The 25,880-nt window shown below is 43.9% G+C and overlaps 1 protein-coding gene across 1 annotated transcript in view; it reads right to left on the reverse strand.

Annotated features, from left to right (window-relative positions):
* Positions 1–25,880, reverse strand: part of ADCK1 (aarF domain containing kinase 1) — a 133,927-nt gene that overhangs the window by 105,645 nt on the left and 2,402 nt on the right. Inside the window, exons 2-3 of the mRNA XM_055436015.2 lie at positions 9,104–9,249; positions 4,110–4,193 (exon numbers count right to left, since the gene is read on the reverse strand). Of these exons, the coding sequence (XP_055291990.2) occupies positions 4,110–4,193; positions 9,104–9,238 (219 nt within the window). The 5' untranslated portion in view covers positions 9,239–9,249. The remainder of the gene's footprint in view (positions 1–4,109; positions 4,194–9,103; positions 9,250–25,880) is intronic.

Genomic DNA, 25,880 nt, shown 5'->3' on the forward strand with positions numbered 1-25,880 from the left:
TTTCCTGGCATAAATAAATGAAAGTCCAGTGGTCATCTAGCATCAGGCTCAGCTAGATCTCGAGATTCAAATGACACATATCTCTACAATACTGATTACATTCACAGATGGGCTTTCACCTCATGGTGTCAAGATGGCTGCCAGCAGCTCTAAGCCAACATTTGACACTCTCAACTAATCCAGCAGAAAAGACAGTGTCCCCTGAGGGACACCCCCAAAACTTCTAGAGCTGACTGATGCTCACTAACCAGAACTGGCTTAGATACTCATCCTGGAATCAGAGGAATGGACTACACTGACAGCCCAAGTCACGTGCCCACCCTGAGCATGGGGTGAACCCCACTCAAACCTCATGGCATGGAGATAGGAGTGGTTCCCCAAAGGAAAATTTAGATGCTGGTCCCTAAAACGAGAATAACTCCTGCACTGCAAAATTAGCATTTGTCCACTACACCCCGATCCCTTGGTCAGAATCAAGTCAGTGCTGCCTCCTCCAGCCCACGGTCTGGATGTCTGCACCAGCAGTGACTTCTCTGTGCTTTGCTGCTGTTACTGTTTTAGTCGCTAAGTCCTGTCCCACTCTTTTGCGACCACATGGACTGTAGCCCGCCAGGCTCCTCTGTCCATGGGATTTTCCAGGTAAGAATCCTGGAGTGGGCTGCCAGGGGATCTTCCTGACCCAGGGATTGAACCCCACACCACTTGCATGGGCAGGCAGATTCTTTACCACTGAGCCACCAGGGAAGCTCTCTTTGTGCTTTATGCATGAGCAAGTTCACACCCGCCATCTCTGTTTATAAGCATTCTGGGCGTCAGGAGCCTGGTTCTCCAAGGTATCTGGGTCCCGTCCTGTGCCCTCACTGCCTAGCAAAGTGACCCTGTGCCCTAGAAGACACTCCTCCACCCTGGCTCCCAACCGCTCCTGACACAGAGCTGAGTCACTGTAGTGCCCGCCAGCTGAGCACCAACCTCTAAAGTGCTTCCCAAAGTCACTGCCAGCCGGGCTCATCTGGTGCCCACACACTCTGGGACCCAGGGATGCTGGCTTGACAGGTGAGATAATTATGTCTTCCCCTTCACTCACTTCTCCATCATTCTCGCAGACCAGAACAGATAAGTGTTCCGATGGAAGAAAACACTCCTGCGGTATTTAGTCGTGCTCTTGCGTGCCACCCAGCTTCCCCCTCCCAGGTACACCTCCCAGGGTCCAGCCTGCACCCTGTTATCTGCTGCCGGCCACCACCCGCTGCTGATCTTTCGTCAACTGCCAGGCCACACATCCCTTCTGTATCCCCCCAGCTTCTCCTTGACCTGTAGCTTCAGTGCTTTCCAGATGACTTACACACCGTTCCCCTGCCCACTCTGCAGATTCCCCAAGGCAGAGGGCTTACCCCTGTTCCCATGGTCTCGATTTCTCTGTAGAATGTGGCTCTGGTGGGTTCCCAAGCACATACATAGCATTGTTAAGTTGGAGAAAATGGGGTAAGGGAAAGCAGGTGGCGTTGAGTCTGAGAGACAAGGTCTTCCAATAAAACCTAACGTTTCGTCCGTCCGTTCGTTCGTTCAGGACACACAGGTGCTGTGACAGGTGCCGCAGGTGTGAAGATGCACAGCACAGCCAAGTCTCTGTCATCACGGAACATAGTTTCCAGTAGACATCTGACTTATCTTTGAGACCTGTTTCAGATTTACATTTATAAAAAACTGGCGCAGACACTGTCCATATAATCCTCAGTAAGTGGCACAGCCACCTGTAGCCCACAGACAAGGAATATGGCACTCCAAAAGGTTGAGAGACCTTCTTAAAGCACAAGCTCAGGTCTTCTGACTACAAACCTTACTCTTTCTGGGGCGTCTCCCAAGGCAGGGAGCTAGCAGGTTACAGCCTGGCAGTGAAACAGATGTTAACTCAGTTTCAGGCCTCACGGATAGAGGTAGAAGCTGCAAAAAAAAAGAAAGACCCAGTCCCTGATTTAAAGGAACTTATGGTCTAAAGAGAGAGAAAGACACATAACCACCTATCGTGTATGCAGAAACAAAGATACAGCAATTAAATCCAAATAGGAAGATATCTCTGGAAAGATATCCAGGAAGAAATGATCACCTCCAGGCAGGAAAACTGGGTACCTGAGAAACGGGAAGAGGAGGATCACTTTGTATGATCAAATATTATATATTTTGAATTGTGTACCACTGAATTTACTTCCCATTTAACGACACTTTGAGGATACAATCAGCCAAATCCTGAATGTGGGAAATTTCACAGGATAAATGATCTGGCTTCTTCAACAAGCAAATGGTTTCTTACGGACTTGAAAAGATATAGAAAACATCAATCAAACGCAATATATACACTTTGGGTAGATACAGGTTTGAATCAATTTGAAAAAATAAATTTTGGGGGACAACGAGGAAGATTTGAATATGGACTAGCTATTAGAGGTATTAAGAAAGTATCATCAATTTTGTTAGGTATGATGAAAGTTGAGCACCAAAGAATCGATGCTTTTGAACTGTGGTGTTGAAGAAGACTCTTGAGAGTCCCTTGGAGTGCAAGGAGATCCAGCCAGTCCATTCTAAAGGAGATCAGTCCTGGGTGTTCATTGGAAGGACTGATGCTAAAGCTGAAGCTCCAATACTTTGGCCACCTCATGCGAAGAGTTGACTCACTGGAAAAGATCCTGGTGCTGGGAAAGATTGAAGGCAGAAGGAGAAGGGGATGACCGAGGATGAGATGGTTGGATGGCATCACCAACTCAATGGACATGTGTTCTAGTAGCCTCCAGGAGTTGGTTATGGACAGGGAGGCCTGGCATGCTGCAGTCCATGGGGTTGCAAAGAGTCAGACACAACTGAGTGACTGAATGTTCTTAAAGTGTTTTTTAAGGTCTTTATCTATTACAGATAGATACTGAAGTTTTTACAAATAATACGATGCTGGAGATTTGCTTTTAAGTATCTCAGAAAAAAGCAGTAACAAACTAAGTAAATGAAGGGATGAATAAAGGGGACAGCAGATAAAACAAGACTGGCAAAATGCTGACAATTTCTGAAGCTGGATTAACCGTTCCAAAGGGGTTCATGCTACTCTACCCTTGTGGATGGTTGAAATTTTCATAGTGAAAAGTTTAAATAAAAACTTTAAAAGTAATTATTCCAGCCAGCTAGGATGACTAAGGAGGAAAGTGTCACAGAGGCAAGGTGACTGCGCGGAGTTTCAAAGGATAACGAGGAATTTTCTAAGGAGCAGAGGGCCTTCCAGGCTGAGCAAAGATACACAGATCTATCACACCCCTCTCTCTGTCTATCACACCCCTCTCTCTGGAAGAACCGAAGGTATCTGTTGTGCTCAGTTGCTCAGGCATATCTGACTCTGCAACTCTCTAGACTCTAGTCCACTAGGCTCCTCTGTCCATGGGATTCTCCAGGCAAAAATACTGGAGTGGGATGCCATTTTCTCCTGCAGGGGATCTTCACGACCCAGGGATCCAACCTGCACCTCTTGTGTCTCCTGCATTGGTAGGAGGATTCTTTACCACTGCTTCCTGGGAAGCCCAAAGAGATCTATACTTGACCCCAAACTCAACTTACATCCCACACAAGTGCCCTCTTGCTTAATCCCCCAATTCTCTGGGACATGTAGGCAGAGCACCAAAATCAACTATCATCTTCCAAATGAGACCGGAGTGTGTGGTCGACAGCGCCACTCAGAGCCCTAGAGCAGAGGTAGCCTTCAGAGGACAGGAAAGCAATTAACCTCTTTCTGTTGGGTTTTTCCATTTGGTTTGGAAGCCAGTTGAGTTATCAGGGACAAGTTGCCTTCTGCCCTCCTGAGTCATCGCAGACTTGCATTCCCCGGGAACACACACCAGCCTCCCCAACAGCACCTTTTAGATTTATAACGTTAGAACCAGGGGGTCCAGCCTCATGGCAGCCTGGCAGCCCAGCGCCTGGGCATTAAAACAGCTCCCCTCCCTCCTCCCAAGCCACCTGCCTCAATCCCCACCCCGTCCCCTGCCCACCTCCAGCTGCACACCGGAAGCTTGCTGGCTTTGCAGTCACCTCTGGACTTATCGGGCCCGGCTCAGATGGGTCCCACGGGTCCTTACCTTGGATCGAAGCTGCAAGTATTCCTCTGAGCCATAGGGGACACTCCTCAGGGATGTAAGATAGTCGTAACTGATCACCGCTGTCTGTGAACCAAGAAAGAAGAAGGCTTAGCACCAGACATCAAATATTACTCCACTATCCAAGGCCCGCATCTACAGGCCCCTGACACAGGTGGCATGGCCAGAGAAGCAATCCCATCTCGTAGAGGCCCTGCCCCAAGATTCTGGTCTGGCTGGTTTCTGCCTGTCAGTCAAGGCTCTGCACAAATACCACCCCTGCAGAGACCCTCAATCTAAAGTGACCCCCACCACCCAGGAACTCCCAATCATTTATCATGACAAACCACCATCCGAGGTTACCTTGCTCATTGGTTTCCTTGTATATGGACAGTCTCCACTTAGCTAGAAATTAAGCTCTATAAGCACAAGGGCATGTCCTTCCTATTTATCATCGTATCCCCTGCATCTTTCACAGTGCCAAGCGCACAGGTGAGTATTCAACGAATACTAGTTAGATGAATGCTGTTGGATAAACTTATCCCATCTCTCCGTATCACAAATAAACACCATTTCATATTTATGTTTGCTCTAATAGCATAAGTTTTAATTCTAGGTCCCTTGGTCAAAACTACAGAAGAGGTTCCCTTATGTTTGATGAGTCAGAAAGTTACAGGCTTCCAGGGATCTCAGGCACAGAGGAGCCTTGAGGGTTGCTGAGCCCAAACCTTCCCTTTTAGAATTCAGCAACTGCAGCCCTTAGAAATTAAGGGGCTTAACAAGGCTGGTATTGAGAAGAGTCCATTCCTTTGTCTACACTCCCAAACTTTCATTCCAATCCATATATACTTACCGAACACCAACCACTAGCAAGACCTGGCCTGAGTGGTCCACAAGGATAATTAAGACCAGAGCCCTGCATTATGCTCAGTGAAGTAAGTCAGACAGAGAAAGACAAATACTGAATGATATCATTTAAATGTGGAATCTTAAAAAGACAACAAGCTAGGGAATATAAAGGAGAAGGCAATGGCACCCCACTCCAGTACTCTTGCCTGGAGAATCCCAGGGACGGAGGAGCCTGGTGGGCTGCAGTCCATGGGGTTGCGAAGAGTCGGACACGACTGAGTGACTTCACTTTCACTTTTCACTTTCATGCATTGGAGAAGGAAATGGCAACCCACTCCAGTGTTCTTGCCTGGAGAATCCCAGGGACGGTGGAGCCTTGTGGGCTGCCGTCTATGGAGTCGCACAGAGTTGGACACAATTGAAGTGACTTAGCAGCGGCAGCAGCAGGAAATATAAAAAAGAAGCAGACTCACAGATACAGAGAACAGATTCAGTGGTGTGGTCACTCACCTGGAGCCAGACATACTGGAGTGTGAAGTCAAGTGGGCCTTCAGAAGCATTACTATGAACAAAGCGAGTGGAGGTGATGGAATTCCAACTGAGTTATTTCAAATACTAAAAGATGATGCTGTCAAAGTGCTGCACTCAATATCCCAGAAAATTTGGAAAAGTCAGCAGTGGCCACAGGACAGGAATAGCTAAGTTTTCATTTCAATCCCAAAGAACAGCAATGCCAAAGAATGCTCAAACTATCATACAATTGTGCTCATTTCACATGATCACACAGTAATGCTCAAAATCCCTCAAGCTAGAGTTTAGCAGTACATGAACGGCGAACTTCCAGATATACAAGCTGGATTTAGAAAAGGTAGAGGAACCAGAGGTCAAATTGCCAACATCCAGTGGATCATAGAGAAAGCAAGGTCATTTCAGAAAGACATCTATTTCTGTTTCACTGACTATGCTAAAGCCTTTGACTGTGTGGGTCACAACAAACTGCGGAAAATTCTTAAAGAGATGGAATACCAGACCACCTTACTGTCTCCTGAGAACCCTGTATGCAGGTCAAGAAGCAACAGTTAGAACCAGACATGGAATAATGGATCGGTTCAAAATTGGGAAAGGAGTCTGTCAAAGCTGTATATTGTCACCCTGTTTATTTAACTTCTATGCAGAGTACATCATGTGAAATGCTGGGCTAGATGAATCCCAAGCTGGAAACAAGATTGAAAGGAGAAATATCAACAACCTCAGATATGCAGATGATACCACCCTTATGGCAGAAAGTGAAGAGGAACTAAAGAGCCTCTTGATGAGGGTCAAAGAGGAGAATGAAAAAGTTGGCTTAAAACTCAACATTCAAAAATTGAAGATCATGACATCCAGTCCCCTCACTTCATGGCAAATAGAAGGGGAAAAAAGGAAGCAATTTTTTTTGGAGCCCTAGATTTTATTTTCTTGGGCTCCAAAATCACTGCAGACGGTGACTGCAGCCACGAAATTAAAAGACACTTCCTCCTTGGAAGAAGAGCTATGACCAACCTAGACAGCATATTAAAAAGCAGAGACACATGACTTTGCCGACAAAGGTCCGTCTAGTCAAAGCTATCATTTTCCCAGTACTCATGGACAGATGTGAGAACAGACAAAAGAAGGCTGAGCACCGAAGAGTTGATGCTTTTGAACTGTAATGTTGGAAAAGACTCTTGAGAGTCCTTTGGATAACAAGGAAATCAAACCAGTCAATCTTAAAGGAAATCAGTCCTGAATATTCATTGGAAGGACTGATGCTGAAGCTCCAGTACTTTGGCCACCTGATGCAAAGAGCCAACTCAATGGAAAAGTTGATTTCCCGATGCAGGAAAGATGAAGGACAGGAGGAGAAGGGGGCAACAGAGGATGAGATGGTTGGATGGCATCCCCAATTCAACAGACATGAGGTTGAGCAAACTCCGGGAGATACTGAAGGTCAGGGAAGCCTGGTTTACTGCAGTCTGTGGGATTGCAAAGAGTTGGACACAACTTGGTGACTGAACAATAGCAGTGGGGAGAGGGATATAGGGAAGGGCAGAATTGGGGAAGGGGATTAACAGGTACAAACTATTAGGTGTAAAATAAGCTACAAGGATATATTGTACAATACGAGGAATATAGCCAACATTTTTAAATAACTACAAATGGAGCATAGCCTTTAAAACCTGTGAATCACGATACTGTGCACCTGTAACATATAATATCATACAGCAACCATATTTCAATAAGAGGATTTTTTAAATATCACTCCCCCTCAAAAAAAAGAAAAGACCAGAGCCCGGATCTTTAAAGAATATACAGCCCAGTGAATCTAATAAAAATTTCAAAAGAAAAAAAAAAGAAACTAAGCCAAACAAAAACAAAAGTCAAGTGCCCTAAATGCAACGTGATATCCTAGAGTAGATCCAGAAACAGAATAAAACTGATCAAATCTGAGTAGAACCTGGAATTTAGCAAATAGGAATGTACCAATGTTACTTTCTTAGTTTTCATAAATGTATCATGGTTACCTAAGATTTTAATATTACAGGCTACTGGATGAAGGGCATATGGGCACTCTGTAGTATCTTTCCAACTTTTCTATAAACCTAAAATAATCCTCAAATAAAGCACTTATTTAAAGAAGAAAAGAGTACACAACCCAGTGACTAGTTTATATAGCACTGACTTATACCTTCATCCCGGAGAAAGCAGTGGCAAGCCACTCCAGTACTCTTGCCTAGAAAATCCCATAGACGGAGGAGCCTGGTAGGCTGCAGTCCATGGGGTCGCTACGAGTCAGACATGACTGAGAGACTTCACTTTCACTTTTCACTTTCACGCATTGGAGAAGGAAATGGCAACCCACTCCAGTGTTCTTGCCTGGAGAATCCCAGGGACGGGGGAGCCTGGGGGCTGCCGTCTATGGGGTCGCACAAAGTTGGACACGACTGAAGTGACTTCGCAGCATACCTTCATCCCTCCTCTCTGACTGTGCAAATCCCTAAGGTTCCATCCAACCCCACTTCCCCGATACGCATCCTGACTCCCAGCCCACAGGACTCACTCCTGTGTCTGAGGTCCCATAGCAGCCGTCACCTGAGTCACACAGCGTGACACAATCCCAGGCTTTAGACTGTTTTTCTGACCTATCCATATGTGGACAGTCCTCAACCAGAAGCTCTTTCAAGACAGTTTATTTCTACCCCTGAAGCCTATAAGAAAATGCTGGGCTCAGAAAGGGCCCCTAGCAAGCACGTGGGAATTGCTGCATACTCCATGGCCTGTGTACCTATTTGCTTATCGTGAGCTATGATAAGTTCCAGTTTACCTTGAGGAGCAGGCCCCACGTCTGAGCCAGACTGGGGAGAAGACGGGACAACGCTGAGTATTAAAAGAAACGATTAGACAAGAGCCCAGACAGACTGTGCATTGGAGTATATATCCACACCAAGGGGAGGAATGCATGAGCTCATCCTGCAGCAGACTGAGGAGGAGCGAAGGCGTGAAGCATGTAGCCACCTGCCCACCACGGAGCAATTACACGGCGCTGTCTGGAGGAGCCGCCTTCAACAGAGGTGCAAAGGGCACCATCACACCAGAACAGTGTTGCTGAGCCGCTGGAGAAAACCTCCAACAATCAAATATTCAGCTCAGCTTCTCTTAGTCTGGGGCTTGGGGCACATCCCCAAAGCTCTTTCAGGCCCCAATCCTCTGACTGTGAGCCCTGCGTCAGTCGTGAACCGTTCCCAGGAGCTCACTGCAGGCAGATCAAGTTTTTGGCTAGAATTTAATCAAAGCTGCAAATACCTCTTTCCCTGTGTGTTTGCTGAGGAGACCACCTGATGAGTCGGTCCCTAAAATAAGATACGGAAGGTTCTGCAAAGGTAACGTTTCCAGAACAGAGACCCCAGGCAATCCCACTCTATGTTTAACTTCAGGATGGCAGAGGCTATGTGAACAGGGACACGGGGGGTGCACCTCCATGACACTGCAACTGTGTAGTGGGAGCTTCACACAGGTCACGGTACATGTGTATCGCCACATATGTGTGACTGGCGACTCCACTGGCTGTATGCATAAACACCTGCAAGCAGGGCTGCGGTTCCTCTGCCCCTTCCGAAAGAAGAACCTACCGTGGCCACTGCTCGGCCCACCCTGACAGCACCAAAGTCGTTGGGGTCCAAGAACTTGTTGCTGTAGAGGCAGACGCCAGAGGCAGCGAGAGCCACACTGGCCCACGAGGCGAGCTTGAGAGCCCTTCTGGCCATGTCCCCAGAGCCTGCAACGGGTAAGCAAAGAAAGGGGAGCAGTTAAAGAGTTTCATACAGAGCCAAATTCAAATCCAGGCTCTGCCACTTAACAGACTACGATTTTGGGGTCATTTTCTCAACTTCACTGCATCCACATTGCCTTATTCGTGAAACGTGATGATACCTACCTCAAAAGTTGCTGGGGAAGCATTTCCCTGGTCGTCCAGTGGTTAAGAATCTGCCTGCCAATGCCGGGAACAAGGATTCGATCCCCAGTCCCGGAAGATGCCGCATTCCGAGGGGCAGCTAAAGCCCATGTGCCTCAACGACCAAGCCTGTGATCTAGAGCCCGAACTACTGAGCCCACACGCCGCAATGAGAGAAAGCTCATGCACAGTGACAGAGCCCTAGTGCAGCCAAAATAATATAAACCGAAAAATAAGTTTCAAAAAAAAATAGTGTTGGGGATAAAATGAGATCACGTGTATGAAATGCTGGGCACAGTATCCAGCACAAGTCAATGCTCAAAGCCGTTCTTCCTTTCACAGTACCAGGCACTGTGCTAGGCACGAGGGAGAGAACCAAGAAAACAAAGTTCTTAACACTCTAGAGGGGGTGACAGACCATAAGGTATGTATTAGAAGAACAGCAGGTAATCAGTGCTGAAAAGAAAATCAAAGCGGATAAGAGAAAGAAGGACGAATATGTAGTCAAGCACGCTGCTTTAGATAAGAGAAGCGAGAGCATGGTAACTTCTGTTACCTGAAAACTATTATTATACCACTAAGCTCGCACAGGCATCATCAGCCCTCTTGGCCCAGGTTGGAAGGGGCCACAGCCAAAACGGCAGTTGCTCAGAAGCTGCCAGGTAAGCCCTCCATATCTGATCGATTTTCAAACTATTTCTTTTGGATAGAATACAGACAGCCCCTTTTCTAGACTGTAAGCTCCTTGAAAGACAACACCATGGCTGTCATTACTTCATCCACCCCCAGTCCCGTAGGCTGCTTTACGGCTCGAGGTCCCCCTGCAGATATGCTCTGATTAACCAAACTCACAGTTCCGCTCAGCTGAACCAAGTGGGCTCCCAGCTCTCTGATACTTTCCCCACCCTATTGTACCACTCAGTCCACCAAGTGGCTGCACAGTCTTTGAGGCCACTGTACCCAACGGGCAGCTTCCCCTTCAATTCCGAGGAATAGTCCATCTGACATCCTTGACCACAGCTGCGGCTGCCGGTGGAGAAGACCCACACAGGAAAAGTGCCGCCACCGAGCCACCCGCAGGTACCAATCCGGCACAGACCAGTGGGGGAAATTTCCTTGTAGCAGGAAAACTTAGGTCATCACCCTGCTTGTTTCTGCTCTGGACTCAGTCTATGACCATCCCCTCCCTGATCTGCGCCTCTGATTCCCCTCCATATGGAGACAATTGCTGTAAATAGCCTTGTCTCCACTTTCTTTAAAGTCAGTTTTGACTCATGCCTCATGATATAGTCACAGATTTTTTTTTAAGTATCCACAGGGACAGCTTTTCCCATTTTCTTACTTTCAACTTACACTTTATACTGTCTCTTTAAATAGTATATAGTGGATTTCGTCTGCTTGCATTTAATATAGTCACTTATGAATTCCGATTTAATTTTACCATCTTCTGTGCTTTCTATTTTCCTACCTGCTCTGTGTCTTTTTCTCTCCTTTCTTGACTTTTTGGGACCCAGTTCTTTTTATAATCCCATTGTTTCTCCCTCTGCAGTCTTCTTTTCCTAGCCAACATTTCTAAAGTGTGGTTAGAAGAACACTTGCAAAAAATGTCAATCTGGGTGCCATTTCAAAAATGCAGATTTCTACTAGACTCGCAGACCCAGAAAACAAACTTATAATTACCAAAAGGGGAAAGGGTTGGGAAGGGCTAAATTGGGAATTTGAGATTAGCAGAGACATACTACTATGTATAAAATAAACAACACGACATACTGCATAGCACAGGGGACTATATTCAATATCTTATAATAACGTATAATGGAAAAAGAATCTGAAAAACAAAAATATGGTTAAATAAATCACTTAGCTATACACCTGAAACATTGTAAATCAACTATGTTTCAATAAAAATTAATAATGATAATGATGAAACAGTAAAAAAATAAAAATGAAGATTTCTGAAGCCCACCCTTTGGCCCGCTGAATCAACACTGGGGTAGGACTTGGGAATCTGCAGTTTTAATAGGAAACATAATGGGTTATTTTTACGCAGAGTTTGAGAACCATTCTTGTTAATATTTCATTTTTAATAGAGGCGTCACGTGTTCAAATTCATCAGTGAAACCATGCCCCCAAAACAAGCCTTCCAAGTTTATCCTACCCATTCACACCCCAGATGACTGATTTCACCCCAGGAGGATGACTGCAAGCAATTATTTTTAAAGGGATAATTTAAGAAACTCATTTCTTTCACTAAACACAAATGTTCTGGCCCAACTCCTGGGATCAGTTCCTAACTCTGCGAGTAAGGGGTTTGTAGATAAAAAGAATAAATTACACCATGCTTGCAGTGTCCCCTTTACCCCTATCCCTTGGTGGTGTTGTTCAGTCCTGTCCGACTCTTTGTGACCCCATGGACTGCAGCAAGCCAGCATTCCCTGTCCATCACCAGCTCCTGGAGCTTGCTCAAACTCATGTCCATTGAGTCAGTGATGCTATGCATCATTCTCTGTCATCCGTTTTCCTCCTTCAATCTTTCCCAGCATCAGAGTCTTTCTAATGAGTCAGCTCTGTGAATCAGGTGGCCAAAGTACTGGAGTTTCAGCTTCAGCATCAGTTGTTCTAATAAATATTCAGGGTTGAATTTGTTCAGGATTGACTGGTTTGATCTCCTTGCAGTCCAAGGGACTCCCAAGAGTCTTCTCCAACACCACAGTTCAAAAGTATCAGTTCTTCACTATGGTGCAACTATCACATCTATGCATGACTACAAAGCTAGTGGAGGTGATGGAATTCAGCCGAGCTACTTCAGCTAGAAATAGCTTTGACTACACAGACCTTTGTGGGCAAAGTAATATCTCTGCTTTTTAATATGCTGTCTAGGTTTGTCACAGCTATTCTTCCAAGGAGCAAGCGTCTTTTAATTTCATGGCTGCAGTCATCATCTGCAGTGATTGTGGAGCCCAGGAAAATAGTCTCTCACTGTTTCCATTGTTTTCCCATCTATTTGCCATGAAGTGATGAGACCAGATGCCATGATTTCAGTTTTTGAATGTTGAGTTTGAAGTCAGTTTTTTCACTCTCCTCTTTTACTTTCATCAAGAGGCTCTTTAGTTCTTCTTCACTTTCTGCTGAAATAGTGGTGTCATCTGCATATCTGAGGTTACTGATAATTCTCCCGGCAATCTTGATTCCAGCTTGTGCTTCATCTAGCCTGGCATTTTGCATGATGTACTCTGTATATAAGTTAAATAACCAGGGTGACAATATATAGCCTTGACGTACTCCTTTCCCAGTTTGGAACCAGTCTGCTGTTCCATGTCCAGTTCTGTTGCTTCCTGACCTGCACACAGGTTTCTCAGGAGGCAGGTCAGGTGGTCTGGTATTCCCATTTCTTGAATTTTCCACAGTTGTTGTGATCCACACAGTCAAAGGCTTCAGCATAGTCAATGCAACAGAAGTAGATTTTTGAATTCTCTTGCTTTTTCTGTGATCCAACGGATGTTGGCAATTTGATCCCTGGTTCAAAACCAGCTTTTTAAAACCAGCTTGAATATCTAGAAGCTCTAGGTTCACATACTATTGAAGTCTGGCTTGGAGAATTTTGATCATTACTTTGCTAGCATGTGAAATGAGTGCAATTAAGCAGTAGCTTTAACATTTTGGGCATTGCTTTTCTTTGGGATTGGAATGAAAACTTACCTTTTCCAGTCTTGTGGCCACTGCTGAGCTTTCCAAATTTGCTGGCATATTGAGAGCAGCACTTTCACAGCATCATCTTTTAGGATTTGAAATAGCTGAACTGGAATTCCATCGCCTCCACTAGCTTTGCTCATAGTGATGCTTCCTAAGGCCCACGTGACTTCACATTCCAGGATGTTTGGCTCTAGGTGAGTGATCACTCCATCATGGTTATCTGGGTCATTAAGATCTTTCTTGTATAGTTCTTCTGTGTATTCTTGCCACCTCTTCTTAATATCTTCTGCTTCTGTCAGGTCCATACCATTTCTGTCCTTTATTGTGCCCTTCTTTGCATGAAATGTTCCCTTGGTATCTCTAGCTTCTTGAAGAGATCTTCAGTCTTTCCCATTCTATTGTTTTCCTCTATTTCTATGCACTGTTCACTTAGGAAGGCTTTCTTATCTCTCCTTGCTATTCTTTGAAACTCTGCATTCAGATGGGTATACCTTTCTTTTTCTCCTTTGCCTTTCACTTCTTTTCTTTTCTCAGCTATTTGTAAGGCCTCCTCAGACAGCCATTTTACCTTTTTGCATTTCTTTTTCTTGGGGATGGTTTTGATCACCACCTCCTGTACAATGTCACTAACCTCTGTCCATAGTTTTTCAGGCACTCAGTCTATCAGATCTAATCCCTTGAATCTATTTGTCACTTCTACTGTACAATTGTAAGGGATTTGATTTAAGTCATACCTAAATGGCCTAGTGGCTTTCCCTGCTGCTGCTGCTGCTAAGTCACTTCAGTCGTGTCCAACTCTGTGTGACCCCGTAGACAGCAGCCCACCAGGCTTCCCCGTCCCTGGGATTCTCCAGGCAAGAACACTGGAGTGGGCTGCCATTTCCTTCTCCAATGTGTGAGAGTGAAAAGTGAAAGTGAAGTCGCTCAGTCGTGTCCAACCCTTAGCGACCCCATGGACTGCAGCCTACCAGGCTCCTCCATCCATGGGATTTTCTAGGCAAGAGTACTGGAGTGGCTTGCCATTGCCTTCTCCGAGTGGCTTTCCCCACTTTCTTCAATTTAAGTCTGAATTTGGAAATAAGGAGTTCATGATCTGAGCCAGAGTCAGCTCCTGGACCTGTTTTTGCTGACTCTATAGAGCTTCTCCATCTTCGGCTGCAAAGAATATAATCAATCTGATTTCAGTATTAATCATCTGGTGATGTCCATGTGTAGGGTAGTCTCATGTTGCTATAAATGGGTGTTTCCTATGACCAGTGCATTCTCTTAGCAAAACTGTTAGCTTTTACCCTGCTTCATTTTGTACTCCAAGTCCAAACTTGCCTGTTACTCCAAGCATCTTCCTACTTTAGCATTCTAGTCCCCTGTGATGAAAAGGACATCTTTTTTTGAGTGTTAGTTCTAGAAAGTCTTGTAGGTCTTCATAGAACCATTCAGCTTCTTTGGCATTAGTGGTTGGCTATCCCTGGTTCCTTTCAGATGAGAAAGAGCACCGTGGTTGAGAATAAGCATACCAGAATCCAGTGGCCTGAGACTAAGTCCCAACATGGTCTCTTACACTGAGTCCTGTGACCTTATCTATACCATGAGAGTGATCAAAGCCATGCCTACTTGATGAGGTGGTGAGGAACGAGGAAATCATGCAAATATTTAGCAAGGTGCCACCTAAACAGCAAGAACACAGTAGAAGCCACTATTGCTAGAGAACCTTGGACCAAGAAGAATTTGGGAGAGGTCAAGAGGAAAGAGGAGAGCCCAGCCCATAATATGTCCTGCCAACCTCCCAGGAATCCTCACACTGGAATCCATCTTGGCTGAGAGATGCACACCCAACTAGGAAGGACCCTGAGTCAGATCAGATATAGGTACAAACAAGATGACTGGCCAGAGACAACCCAGAAAGGTAACCCCACCTCCATAAAACCTGAGACTGCAAGCCACCTGGCAAAGCAGTTCTCCTGGTTCCCTTACCTTTCTGCCCTCTACTCAGACATCACTTTTCAATACAGCCCTTTGGTTTGTCAGTACGTGCGTCTCTTCAGACAATTCACTTCCAAGTCAGACAAGAGCCCATTCCCAGGCCCTGGAAGAGGCCCCTTCCAGTAACACTACCACCACCACTGTTGGTGCTATTTCCTTGCCCAATGGCAGGCTTAGTAAAGCATCTCATTACTCCCCAGTCTATCAACTCCTGCATGCCCATTTCTAACATTTTGGCAGTCCCCCACCTAACCCCACCTTTTCACCTAGCTCTCTACAACCTCAGCCTGAAGTGTCTTCTATCAAAAGGGGCAGTACACTCAACTTCCCTCCACCTTGTTTCTGCCAAGACACAAGTTCCCAGCTGAACCCAGAAGCAGGCCTGAAATTAGGCTGAGGGCCCTCAGGTCCTCACACACCTTTCTCCTCTGCGATCATCAGTTCAAGGAGGCCCATGAGGACCGTCCTCGTGGGGCCTGAAGAAAAGCTGACAATGAGAAGATGGTATAGAGCAAACAGGGGTCAGGAACTCAGCCTCTGGAGCCGGGAAGAACCCTGGCTCCGCTGCCCACCAGTTCTGCGACCTTCACAGCCTCTTAGACTCTGATTTACAAAAACTGCTCTTGGAACTCCTCGGAACTCCTGAGGGCCACTCAACTTCCCTGGCAGGTTTTCTGCCTGCTTCACTCACACATCTCCCCGTTGTGACCTTTCACTTCTGAAGGCGGGAAAAATTAAGAATTTTTGAAAACAGTTTTTAGAAGACCCCGTAATGGAGGTTTTCTGAGCACACAATTTCTCCAGGAATGGAAGAAGCAGATGGAGATCGATTATGTATTCAGTGCAGGACTCAGGGTGCCTTCATCAACCTTACTGACTACAGGCACAGAGAGACTTGGTACCTGTATCTTAAGGATCTTAAAACGACTGAGTCCTGGCAAAGAGACCCAGAGATCAAGCCCCGAGCCTTTGGAACGGGAGCACTGACTCCAAGACCCTATACTACCAGAGAAATAATCCTAGGGAGTATCAAATACAAAGGAAACCACTTGAGTACAAGACCTGGCATCAACCAACCACCAATAGCACCCTGTGGGAGAGGCCTCATCTAAACAACAAACAAAACAAAAATACAAACCCAATCATCAGCAGACAAGATTATCACCTCACTCTCCTTGCCCATCAGAGGAAAAACAAACAAACAAAAAACTCAGCACAAATCTCACCCTATACAAAGCTTACATAAACCACTGGACCAACCTTGAAGTGAAGTGAAGTGAAGTCGCTCAGTCGTGTCCGACTCTTTGCAACCCCATGGACTGTAGCCTACCAGGCTTCTACCTTAGGAGGGCAGAAACCAAAAGGAAGAAAGGATTCAACCTTGAAGAATGGGAAAAGGAGACCTCAAACACAATAAGTTTAAAAATAATAATAATGAAAAGGCAAGGAAATACTACACAAATGAAGGAACAAACTAGAAACACAGAAGTCCAAATAAATGAAGAGGAAATAGGCAAACTGCCTGAAAAAGAATTCAGAATAATGATAGTAAAGATGATCAAAAACCTTGAAAATAAAATGGAGAAAATACAAGAATCAATTAACAAAGACCTAGAGAACTTAAAGAATAAACACAGAGACAAACAACACAGTTATCAAAATTGAAAATACTCTAGAAGGAATCAATAGAAGAATATCTGAAGCAGAAGAACAAATCAGTGAGCTGGAAGATAAAATGGTAGAAATAACTTCTGAAGAGCAGAATAAAGTAAAAAGGATGAAAAGAACTGAGGATAGTCTCAGAGATCTCTGGGGCAATATCAAATGTACCAACATTCGAATTATAGGGTTCCCAGAAGAAGAAGAGAAAAAGAACAGGTATGAGAAAATTTTTAAAGAGATTATAGTTGAAAACTTCCCCAACATGGAAAAGGAAATAGTCCAAGAGGCACAAAGTCCCATACAGGATAAACCCAAGGAGAAACACACCAAGACACATACTAATCAAACTAACAAAGACTAAACACAAAGAAAGAATATTAAAAGCAGCAAGAGAAAAGCAACAAGTAACATACAAGGGAAACCCCACATGCTTAACAGCTGATCTTTCAGCAGAAACTCTGCAGGCCAGAAGGGAAAAGCAGGATATATTTAAAGTTCTGAAAGGGAAAAATCTACAACCAAGATTACTGTACCCAGCAAGGATCTCATTCAAAATTGATGGAGAAATGAAAAGCCTTTCAGACAAGCAAAAGTTAGGAGAATTCAGTACTACCAAACCAGCTTTATAACAAATGTAAAAGGGATTTATATAGTCAAGAAATAAAAAGGAAAGAAAAAATATTTACAAAATCAACCCCAAACAATTAAGAAAATGGCAATAGGAACATATATATCAATAATTACTTTAAATGTAAATGTATTAACTGCTCCAATCAAAAGACACAGACTGGCTGAATGGATACAAAAACAAGACCCATATATACATGCTGTCTACAAGAAACCCACTTCAGACCTGTAGACACATATAGACTGAAAGTGAGAGGATGGAAAAATACATTCCACGCAAATGGGAAGCAGAAGAAAGCTGGAGTAGCAATCCTCATATCAGACAAAATAGACCTTGAAATAAAGAAGATTACAAGAGATAAGGAAGGACACTATATAATGATCAAGGGATCAATCCAACAGGAAGACATAACAATTGTAAATATCTATGCACCCAACATAGGAGCACCTCAATATATAAGACAAACACTAACAGACATAAAAGGAGAAATTGACAGTAACACAATAATAGTAGGAGACTTTAACACCCCACTCACACCAACAGACAGATCATCAAAACAGAAAATTAATAAGGAAACACAAGTCTTAAATGATACATTAGATGAGATGGATCTCATTGATATCTCAGGACATTCCATCCAAATGCAGAATACACCTTCTTCTCAAGTGCACATGGAACATTCTCCAGGATAAGCCACATCTTGGGTCACAAATCAAACCTCAGTAAATTTAAGAAAATTGAAATCATACCAAGCATCTTCTCCAACCACAATGCTGAGACTAGATACCAATTACAAGAAAAAAATTGTAAGAAACACAAACACATGGAAATTAAACAACACATTTCTAAATAACCAACAGGTTACTGAAGAAATCAAAAGGGAGTCAAAAAATTTCTAGAAACAAATGACAATGAAAATACGACAACTCAAAACCTATGGGATGCACCAAAAGCAGTTCTAGTTCTAAGAGGGAAGTTTATAGCAGTACAATCCTACCTCAAGAAACAAGAAAAACATCGAATAGACAACCTAACTTTACACCTAAAACAACTGGAAAAAGAAGAACCAAAAAAAAAGAAAAAAATTAGTAGAAGGAAAGAAATCACAAAGATCTGAGCAGGAATAAATGAAAAAGAAATGAAAGAAACAATAGTAAAGATTAATAAAACTAAAAGCTGGTTCTTTGAGAAGATAAACACAATTTACAAACCTTTAGCCAGATGCGTCAAGGTAAAAAGAGAGAAGAATCAAATCAACAAAATTAGAAGTGAAAGAGGAGAGGTTATCACAGACAATGCAGAAATACAAAGGATTATAAGAGACTATTATGAACAACTACATGGCAATGAAATGGATAACCTGGAAAAAATGAACAGATGCTTAGAAAAGTTCAATCTTCCAAGACTGAACCAGGAAGAAATAGAAACTATGAACAACCCAATTACAAGCACTGAAATTGAAGCTGTGATCAAAAATATCCCAAAAAACAAAAGCCCAGGACCAGATGGCTTCACAGGAGAAATCTATCAAACATTTAGAGAGGATCTAATACCTATCCTTCTAACACTCTTTCAAAAAATTGCAGAGGGAGGAACACTTCCAAACTCATTCAATGAAGCCACCATCACCCTGACACCAAAACCAGACAAAGACAACACAGAAAAAGAAAACTACAGGCCAACGTCATTGATGAACATAGATGTGAAAATCCTCAACAAAATTTTGGCAAACAGAATTAAGCAACACATCAAAAAGCTCATACACCATGATCAAGTTGGGTTTATTCCAGGGATGCAAGGATTCTTCAATACACACAAATCAATGTGATACACCATATTAACAAATTGAAAGATAAAACCATATGATAATCTCAATAGATGCAGAAAAACCCTTTGACAAAAGTCAGCATCCATTTATGATTAAAACTCTTCAAAAAATGGGCATAGAAGGAACCTACCTCAACATAGTAAAGGCCACATACGATAAGCCTACAGCAAATATTATTCTCAATGGTGAAAAACTGAAAGCATTCCCCCTAAGATCAGGAATAAGACAAGGGTGTCCACTTTCACCACTATTATTCAACATGGTTCTGGAAGTCCTAGCTATAGCAATCAGAGAAGAAAAAGAAATAAAAGGAATCCAGATTAGAAAAGAATAAGTAAAGCTCTTACTGTTTGCAGATGACATGATACTGTACATAGAAAACCCTAAAGATGGTATCAGAAAACTACTAGAGCTAATCAGTGAATTTAGCAAAGCTTCAGGATACAAAATCAATACACAGAAATCACTTGCATTTCTATATATTAACAATGAAAAATCAGAAAGAGAAATTAAGGAATCAATACCATTCACCATTGCAACAAAAAGAATTAAATAACTAGGAATAAACTTACTTAAGGAGACAAAAGAACTGTACACAGAAAATCATAAGACACTGATGAAAGAAATAAAAGATGACAAACAGATGGGAGATATTCCATGTTCCTGGGTAGGAAGAATCAATACTGTGAAAATGACTATACTACCAAACACAATCTACAGATTCAATGCAATCCCTATCAAATTATCAATGACATTTTTCACAGAACTAGAACAAAAAATTTCACAATTCATATGGAAACACAAAAGACCCTGAATAGCCAAAGTAGTCTTGAGAAAGAAGAATGGAGCTGGAGGAATCAATCTTCCTGACTTCAGATTATACTACAAAGCTACAATCATCAAGACAGTATAGTATTGGCACAAAAACAGAAATACAACCAATGGAACAAGATATAAAGCCTAGAAATAAACCCATGCACCTACGGGTACCTTATTTTTGACAAAGGAGGCAAGCATATACAAAGGGGCAAAGACAGCCTCTTCAATAAATGGTGTTGGAAAAACTGGACAGCTACATGTAAAAGAATGAAGTTAGAACACTTCCTAACACCATACACAAAGATAAAATCAAAGTGGATTAAAGACCTAAATGTAAGACCAGAAACTATAAAACTCTCAGAGGGAAACATAGGCAGAACACTTGAAGACATAAATGAAAGCAAGATCCTCTATGACCCACCTCCTAGAGTAACAGAAATAAAAAATTAAACAAGTGGCATCTGATTAAACTTAAAATCTTTTGCCCAGCAAAGGAAACTATAAGCAAGGTGAAAAGACAACCCTCAGAATGGGAGAAAATAATAGCAAATGAAACAACTGACAAAGGATTAATTTCCAAAATATGCAAGCAGTTCATACAACTCAATACCAGAAAAACAAACAACCCAATCAAAAAGTGGGAAAAAGACCTAAACAGACATTTCTCCAAAGAAGACATACAGATGGCTAACAAACCCATGAAAAGATGCTCAACATCGCTCATTATTAGAGAAATGCAAATCAAAACTACAATGAGATATCTCTCACACCAGAGTGGCCATCATCAAAAAGTCTACAAAAAATAAATGCTGGAGAGGGTGTGGAGAAAAGGGAACTCTATTGCACTGTTGGTGGGAGTGCAAACTGATACAGCCACTATGAAAGATGGTAAGGAGATTCCTTAAAAAACTATGAATAAAGCCACCGTATCAAATCCACTCCTAGGCATATACCCTGAGGAAACCAAAATTGAAAAAGACACATGTATCCCATTGTTCATCGCAGCACTATTTACAATAGCTAGAATACGGAAGCATCCTAGATGTCCATGGACAGATGAATGGATAAAGAAGTGGTACAGATACACAATGGAATATTACTCAGCCTTAAAAATGAACACGTGAGCCAGTTCTAATGAGGCGGATGAACCCAGAACCTATTATACAGAGTGAAGTAAGTCAGAAAGAGAAAGATAAATAACATATTCTAACGCATATATGTGGAATCAAGAAAAATGGTACTGAAGAATTTATTTACAGGGCAGCGATGGAGAAACAGACAGACAATAGACTTATGGACCTGGAGAGGGGAGGAGAGGGTGAGATGTGTGGAAAGAGTAACATGGACACTTACATCACCATTTGTAAAATAGATAGTCAAGGGGAATTTGCTGTATGTCTCAGGGAACTCAAAAAGAGTCTCTGTATCAACCTAGAGGGGTGGGATGGGGAGGGAGAGGGGAGGGAGGTTCAGGAGGGAGGGGACATACGTATACCTATGGCTGATGCATGTTGAGGTTTGATAGAAAACAACAAAATTCCGTAAAGCAATTACCCTTCAATTAAAAAAAAATTTTTTTTAATGTTCTTGATAGTACTTACCTCATAGGGCCACTGCAAGAATGAAATGAGATGCTGCTTTAACTAAGGCTCAGTAAATGAGACTTCCTCTCTTTATTGCTACTTAAAGTTTAATTTCTCCTTTTCTGCAAAGTTGAAGAACTTATGCAGAAGAACTCCTAAATCTCAGGGGCAAGAATTCAGCATGACCTTGTACAATTAATAAAGAGGGGTAGAGGGAAGCCCATCACATCTTGCGTGAGCCATTTGACTACTCCCCATTCCAAACACTTTCCCACATCCCAGCCAACCTTCACTCTGCCACTCAAGTCACCATCACCCCAACGCACAAGTACATCCTTATCACTCTTGCATGTGTGTTCAGTCCCTTCAGTCATGTCCGACTCTTTGCAGCCCTTGGGCTGTAGCCCGCCAGGCTCCTCTGTCCATGGGATTCTCCAGGCAAGAAAACTGTAGTGCATTGCCATGCCCTCCTCCAAGGGATCTTCCCCACCCAGGGATTGAACCCCCATCTCCTACAGCTCCTGCACTGCAGGCAGATTCTTTACTACTGAGCCACCAAGGAAGCCTTCTTATCACTCTTACCTCCCTCAGTTCAGTTCAGTTCAGGCGCTCAGTCGTGTCCGACTCTGCGACCCCATGCATCACAGCATGCCAGGCCTCCCTGTCCATCACCAACTCCCGGAGATCACTCAAACTCATGTCCACAGAGTCGGTGATGCCATCCAGCCATCTCATTCTTGGTCATCCCCTTCTCCTCCCGCCCCCAACCTTTCCCAGCATCAGAGTCTTTTCCAGTGAGTCAACTTGTCACATGAGGTGGCCAAAGTATTGCAGTTTCAGCTTTAGCATCAGTACTTCCAACGAACACCCAGGATCGATCTCCCTTAGAATGGACTGGTTGGATCTCCTTGCGGTACAAGGGACTCTCAAGAGTCTTCTCCAACACCACAGTTCAAAAGCATCGATTCTTCGGTGATCAGCTTTCTTCACAGTCCAACTCTCACATCCATACATGACCACAGGAAAAACCATAGCCTTGACTAGACGGACCTTGGTTGGCAAAGTAATGTCTCTGCTTTTTAATATATTATCAAGGTTGGTCATAACTTTCCTTTCAAGGAGTAAGCGTCTTTTAATTTCATGGCTACAATCAGCATCTGCAGTGATTTTGGAGCCCCAAAAAATAAAGTCTGACACTGCTTCCACTGTTTCCCCATCTATTTCCCAGGAAGTGATGGGACCAGATGCCATGATCTTTGTTTTCTGAATACTGAGCTTCAAGCCAACTTTTTCACTCTCCTCTTTCACTTTCATCAAGAGGCTTTTGAGTTCCTCTTCACTTTCTGCCATAAGGGTAGTGTCATCTGCATATCTGAGGTTACTGATATTTCTCCTGGCAATCTTGATTCCAGCTTGTGCTTCTTCCAGCCCAGCGTTCCTCATGATGTACTCTGCATATAAGTTAAATAAGCAAGGTGACAATATACAGCCTTGACGTACTCCTTTTCCTATTTGGAACCAGTCTGTTGTTCCATGTCCAGTTCTAACTGTTGCTTCCTGACCTGCATACAGGTTTCTCAAGAGGCAGGTCAGGTGGTCTGGGATTCCCATCTCTTTCAGAATGTTCCACAGTTTATTGTGATCCACACAGTCAAAGGCTTTGGCATAGTCAATGAAGCAGAAATAGATGTTTTTCTGGAACTCTCTTGCTTTCTCCATGATCCAGCGGATGTTGACAATTTGATCTCTGGTGCCTCTGCCTTTTCTAAAACCTGCTTGAACATCTGGGAGTTCACAGTTCACATATTGCTGAAGCCTGGCTTGGAGAATTTTGAGCATGACTTTACTAGCGTGTGAGATGAGTGCAATTGTGCGGTAGTTTGAGCATTCTTTGGCATTGCCTTTCTTTTGGATTGGAATGAAGACTGACCTCTTCCAGTACTGTGGACATTGCTGATATATGCGATATATTAACACATGCTAAATGACACACCCACAGGTGCCATGACAGTTCTGAGGCTGACTGTTGGGAGTGGGAATTTCCAGTTTCTGGAGATCCCTACCCCTTCCCCAAAACAGTCAGAATAAATCCTCCCACCTATTAGCCTATGAAACTACCTAGAACATAAAAACTAGCCACCCCATATTTGGAGGCCTTCTGAGATGGATAAACTACACCCTGTGAGACCTGTACTGAGTCAGTAACAACACCAGTCCCCAGGGTCCACAAACCCAGGGCTGCCATCCTCCCCTAGTTATCCCCGGCCCCACCTCCCAGCCCACCCTCCCCAACCCCATCCTCCTGAGGTTGTACTACCCTCCAGTCCTGTCCATCCAGGTGACAGGCCTCCCCCCGCTTTGAGACCACCTCTGAATGGGGGAGCAGCACTGAAGTAGACATAACTCCCAAGTCCCAGTTTTCATGCAAATGTCCTCAGTAATAAAAGAGGTGGAAATTGAAAAACATAAAATAGATGATATAGGAGCCCAACTGTGTCTAAATAGACTGGAGCTGGAGTTTTCCAAAAGGTGTCAGTGAGTCTTTAACATGTAAATGAGTTGCTTCCCTGGGGTATTTTAAAAGACTCTGTCAGCCGTGAAATATGTCTGTCGATGAGAAACACCTTTCATTATTAAACCTTTTGCTAATGAATCACCTGCCCTGTTCTATTTACTTGCCTTTTTGACTTTCACCTGAGTTGTCTCTTGTACCATCACATCTTTTTTTTTTTCAGTTGAGGGTGGGAGGGGGAGTGCCTGAGGACACTGGACCCCAAAACCTAACCATCAGATAATAATAACTGACCTTCACACAGCCCTCTGCACTCATTATCTCATTAGTTATTCCAGCAGTCCCCAACCTTTTGGGGACCAGGGATCGGTTTCATGGAAGACAATTTTTCCATGGTCTAGGGTGAGGGGTGGGAGAAGGAAATGGCAACCCACTCCAGTACTCTTGCCTGGAAAATCCCATGGACAGAGGAGCCTGGTAGGCTGCAGTCCATGGGGTCGCTACGAGTCGGACATGACTGAGCGACTTCACTTTCACGTTTCACTTTCACGCATTGGAGAAGGAAATGGCTACCCACTCTAGTGTTCTTGCCTGGAGAATCCCAGGGATGGGGGAGCCTGGTGGGCTGCCGTCTATGGGGTCACACAGAGTCGGACACGACTGAAGTGACTTAGCAGCAGCAGGGTGAGGGGTGGGGATGGTTTTGATGCATTACATTCATTGTGCACTTTATTTCTATTATTATTACAGCAGCTCCTCAGATCATCAGGCATTAGATCTCAGAGGCTGAGGACACCTGTTCCACACATCCCCCTCACCACACAGTGACGTGAGACAAAGACCACTGCCATCCCCAGGGATAAATGAGGACACCAAGGAGCAGAAAGGGTGAGGGATTTCCCCCCAGGTGGCTCAGCTAGTAAATGGCAGAGTAGACAGCGGACAGAGGAGCCTGGTGGGCTACAGTCCATGGAATCGCAGAGTCCGACACCCCTGAGCAACTAACACACATAGACACACAAGGGAAATCCCTTCAGGGCTTTCTCTTTATGGTACGTGACCTCAGACCTTCCTGATGGGGGACTCTGATCCCCAGATGCAGACCTCCCATCACCATCATTCTCACCTCCGTTCTCAAGTAACTGCATCACTATGACTTCTGACCCTCTACCAACCCCACACAGAGCCAGGCACAGGGAAGTCACTGCTTGGCACCCCAGAAATCAACAGCATGTCACAAGATCAATCAAAGCACCTCACTAGAAGCCACCAACTCCAGGCTATGAAATGTTTAGGAGAGCTACGTTATTGTCAAGTCAAGGATAAGAATGGTATCTATCTTACCGGACCACAGGAAACATACCAGCAAGTCATGAGACAGGCAAGAGCAGAGTCTGAGAAGTTAATGGTCAAATACAATTCCATCCCCTGTATCAAACTAAATAGGGAACCAAGCACTTACTGTTCACTGGGCTGGGTCTTTTCTACTACCATCCATCTGCTGCTTCTTTCCCAAGCCATATTCCAGGACAATAAGCCTAGAACCACTGAATCCTATTTGGTTACACAGGTGAGAATGACCACAGAGGAAAGAATTTAAGGCTCATCCCATAAAGTGACCACAGCACCACCACCCCCATTTCCTAGAAACACTGTTAGACAGATGAGCAGTATTTCTTTTGGTCTGCTCCCAAGACTGGAAAAGACCGAATAATACCTTTGGAAAGAGTGATCAGGTTTTCAGGGAAG

Source organism: Moschus berezovskii, chromosome 9 (genome assembly GCF_049115385.1).
Source record: "Moschus berezovskii isolate FMDL1 chromosome 9, NW_MosBer_1.0, whole genome shotgun sequence".
Classification (NCBI taxonomy): Eukaryota; Metazoa; Chordata; class Mammalia; order Artiodactyla; family Moschidae; genus Moschus; species Moschus berezovskii.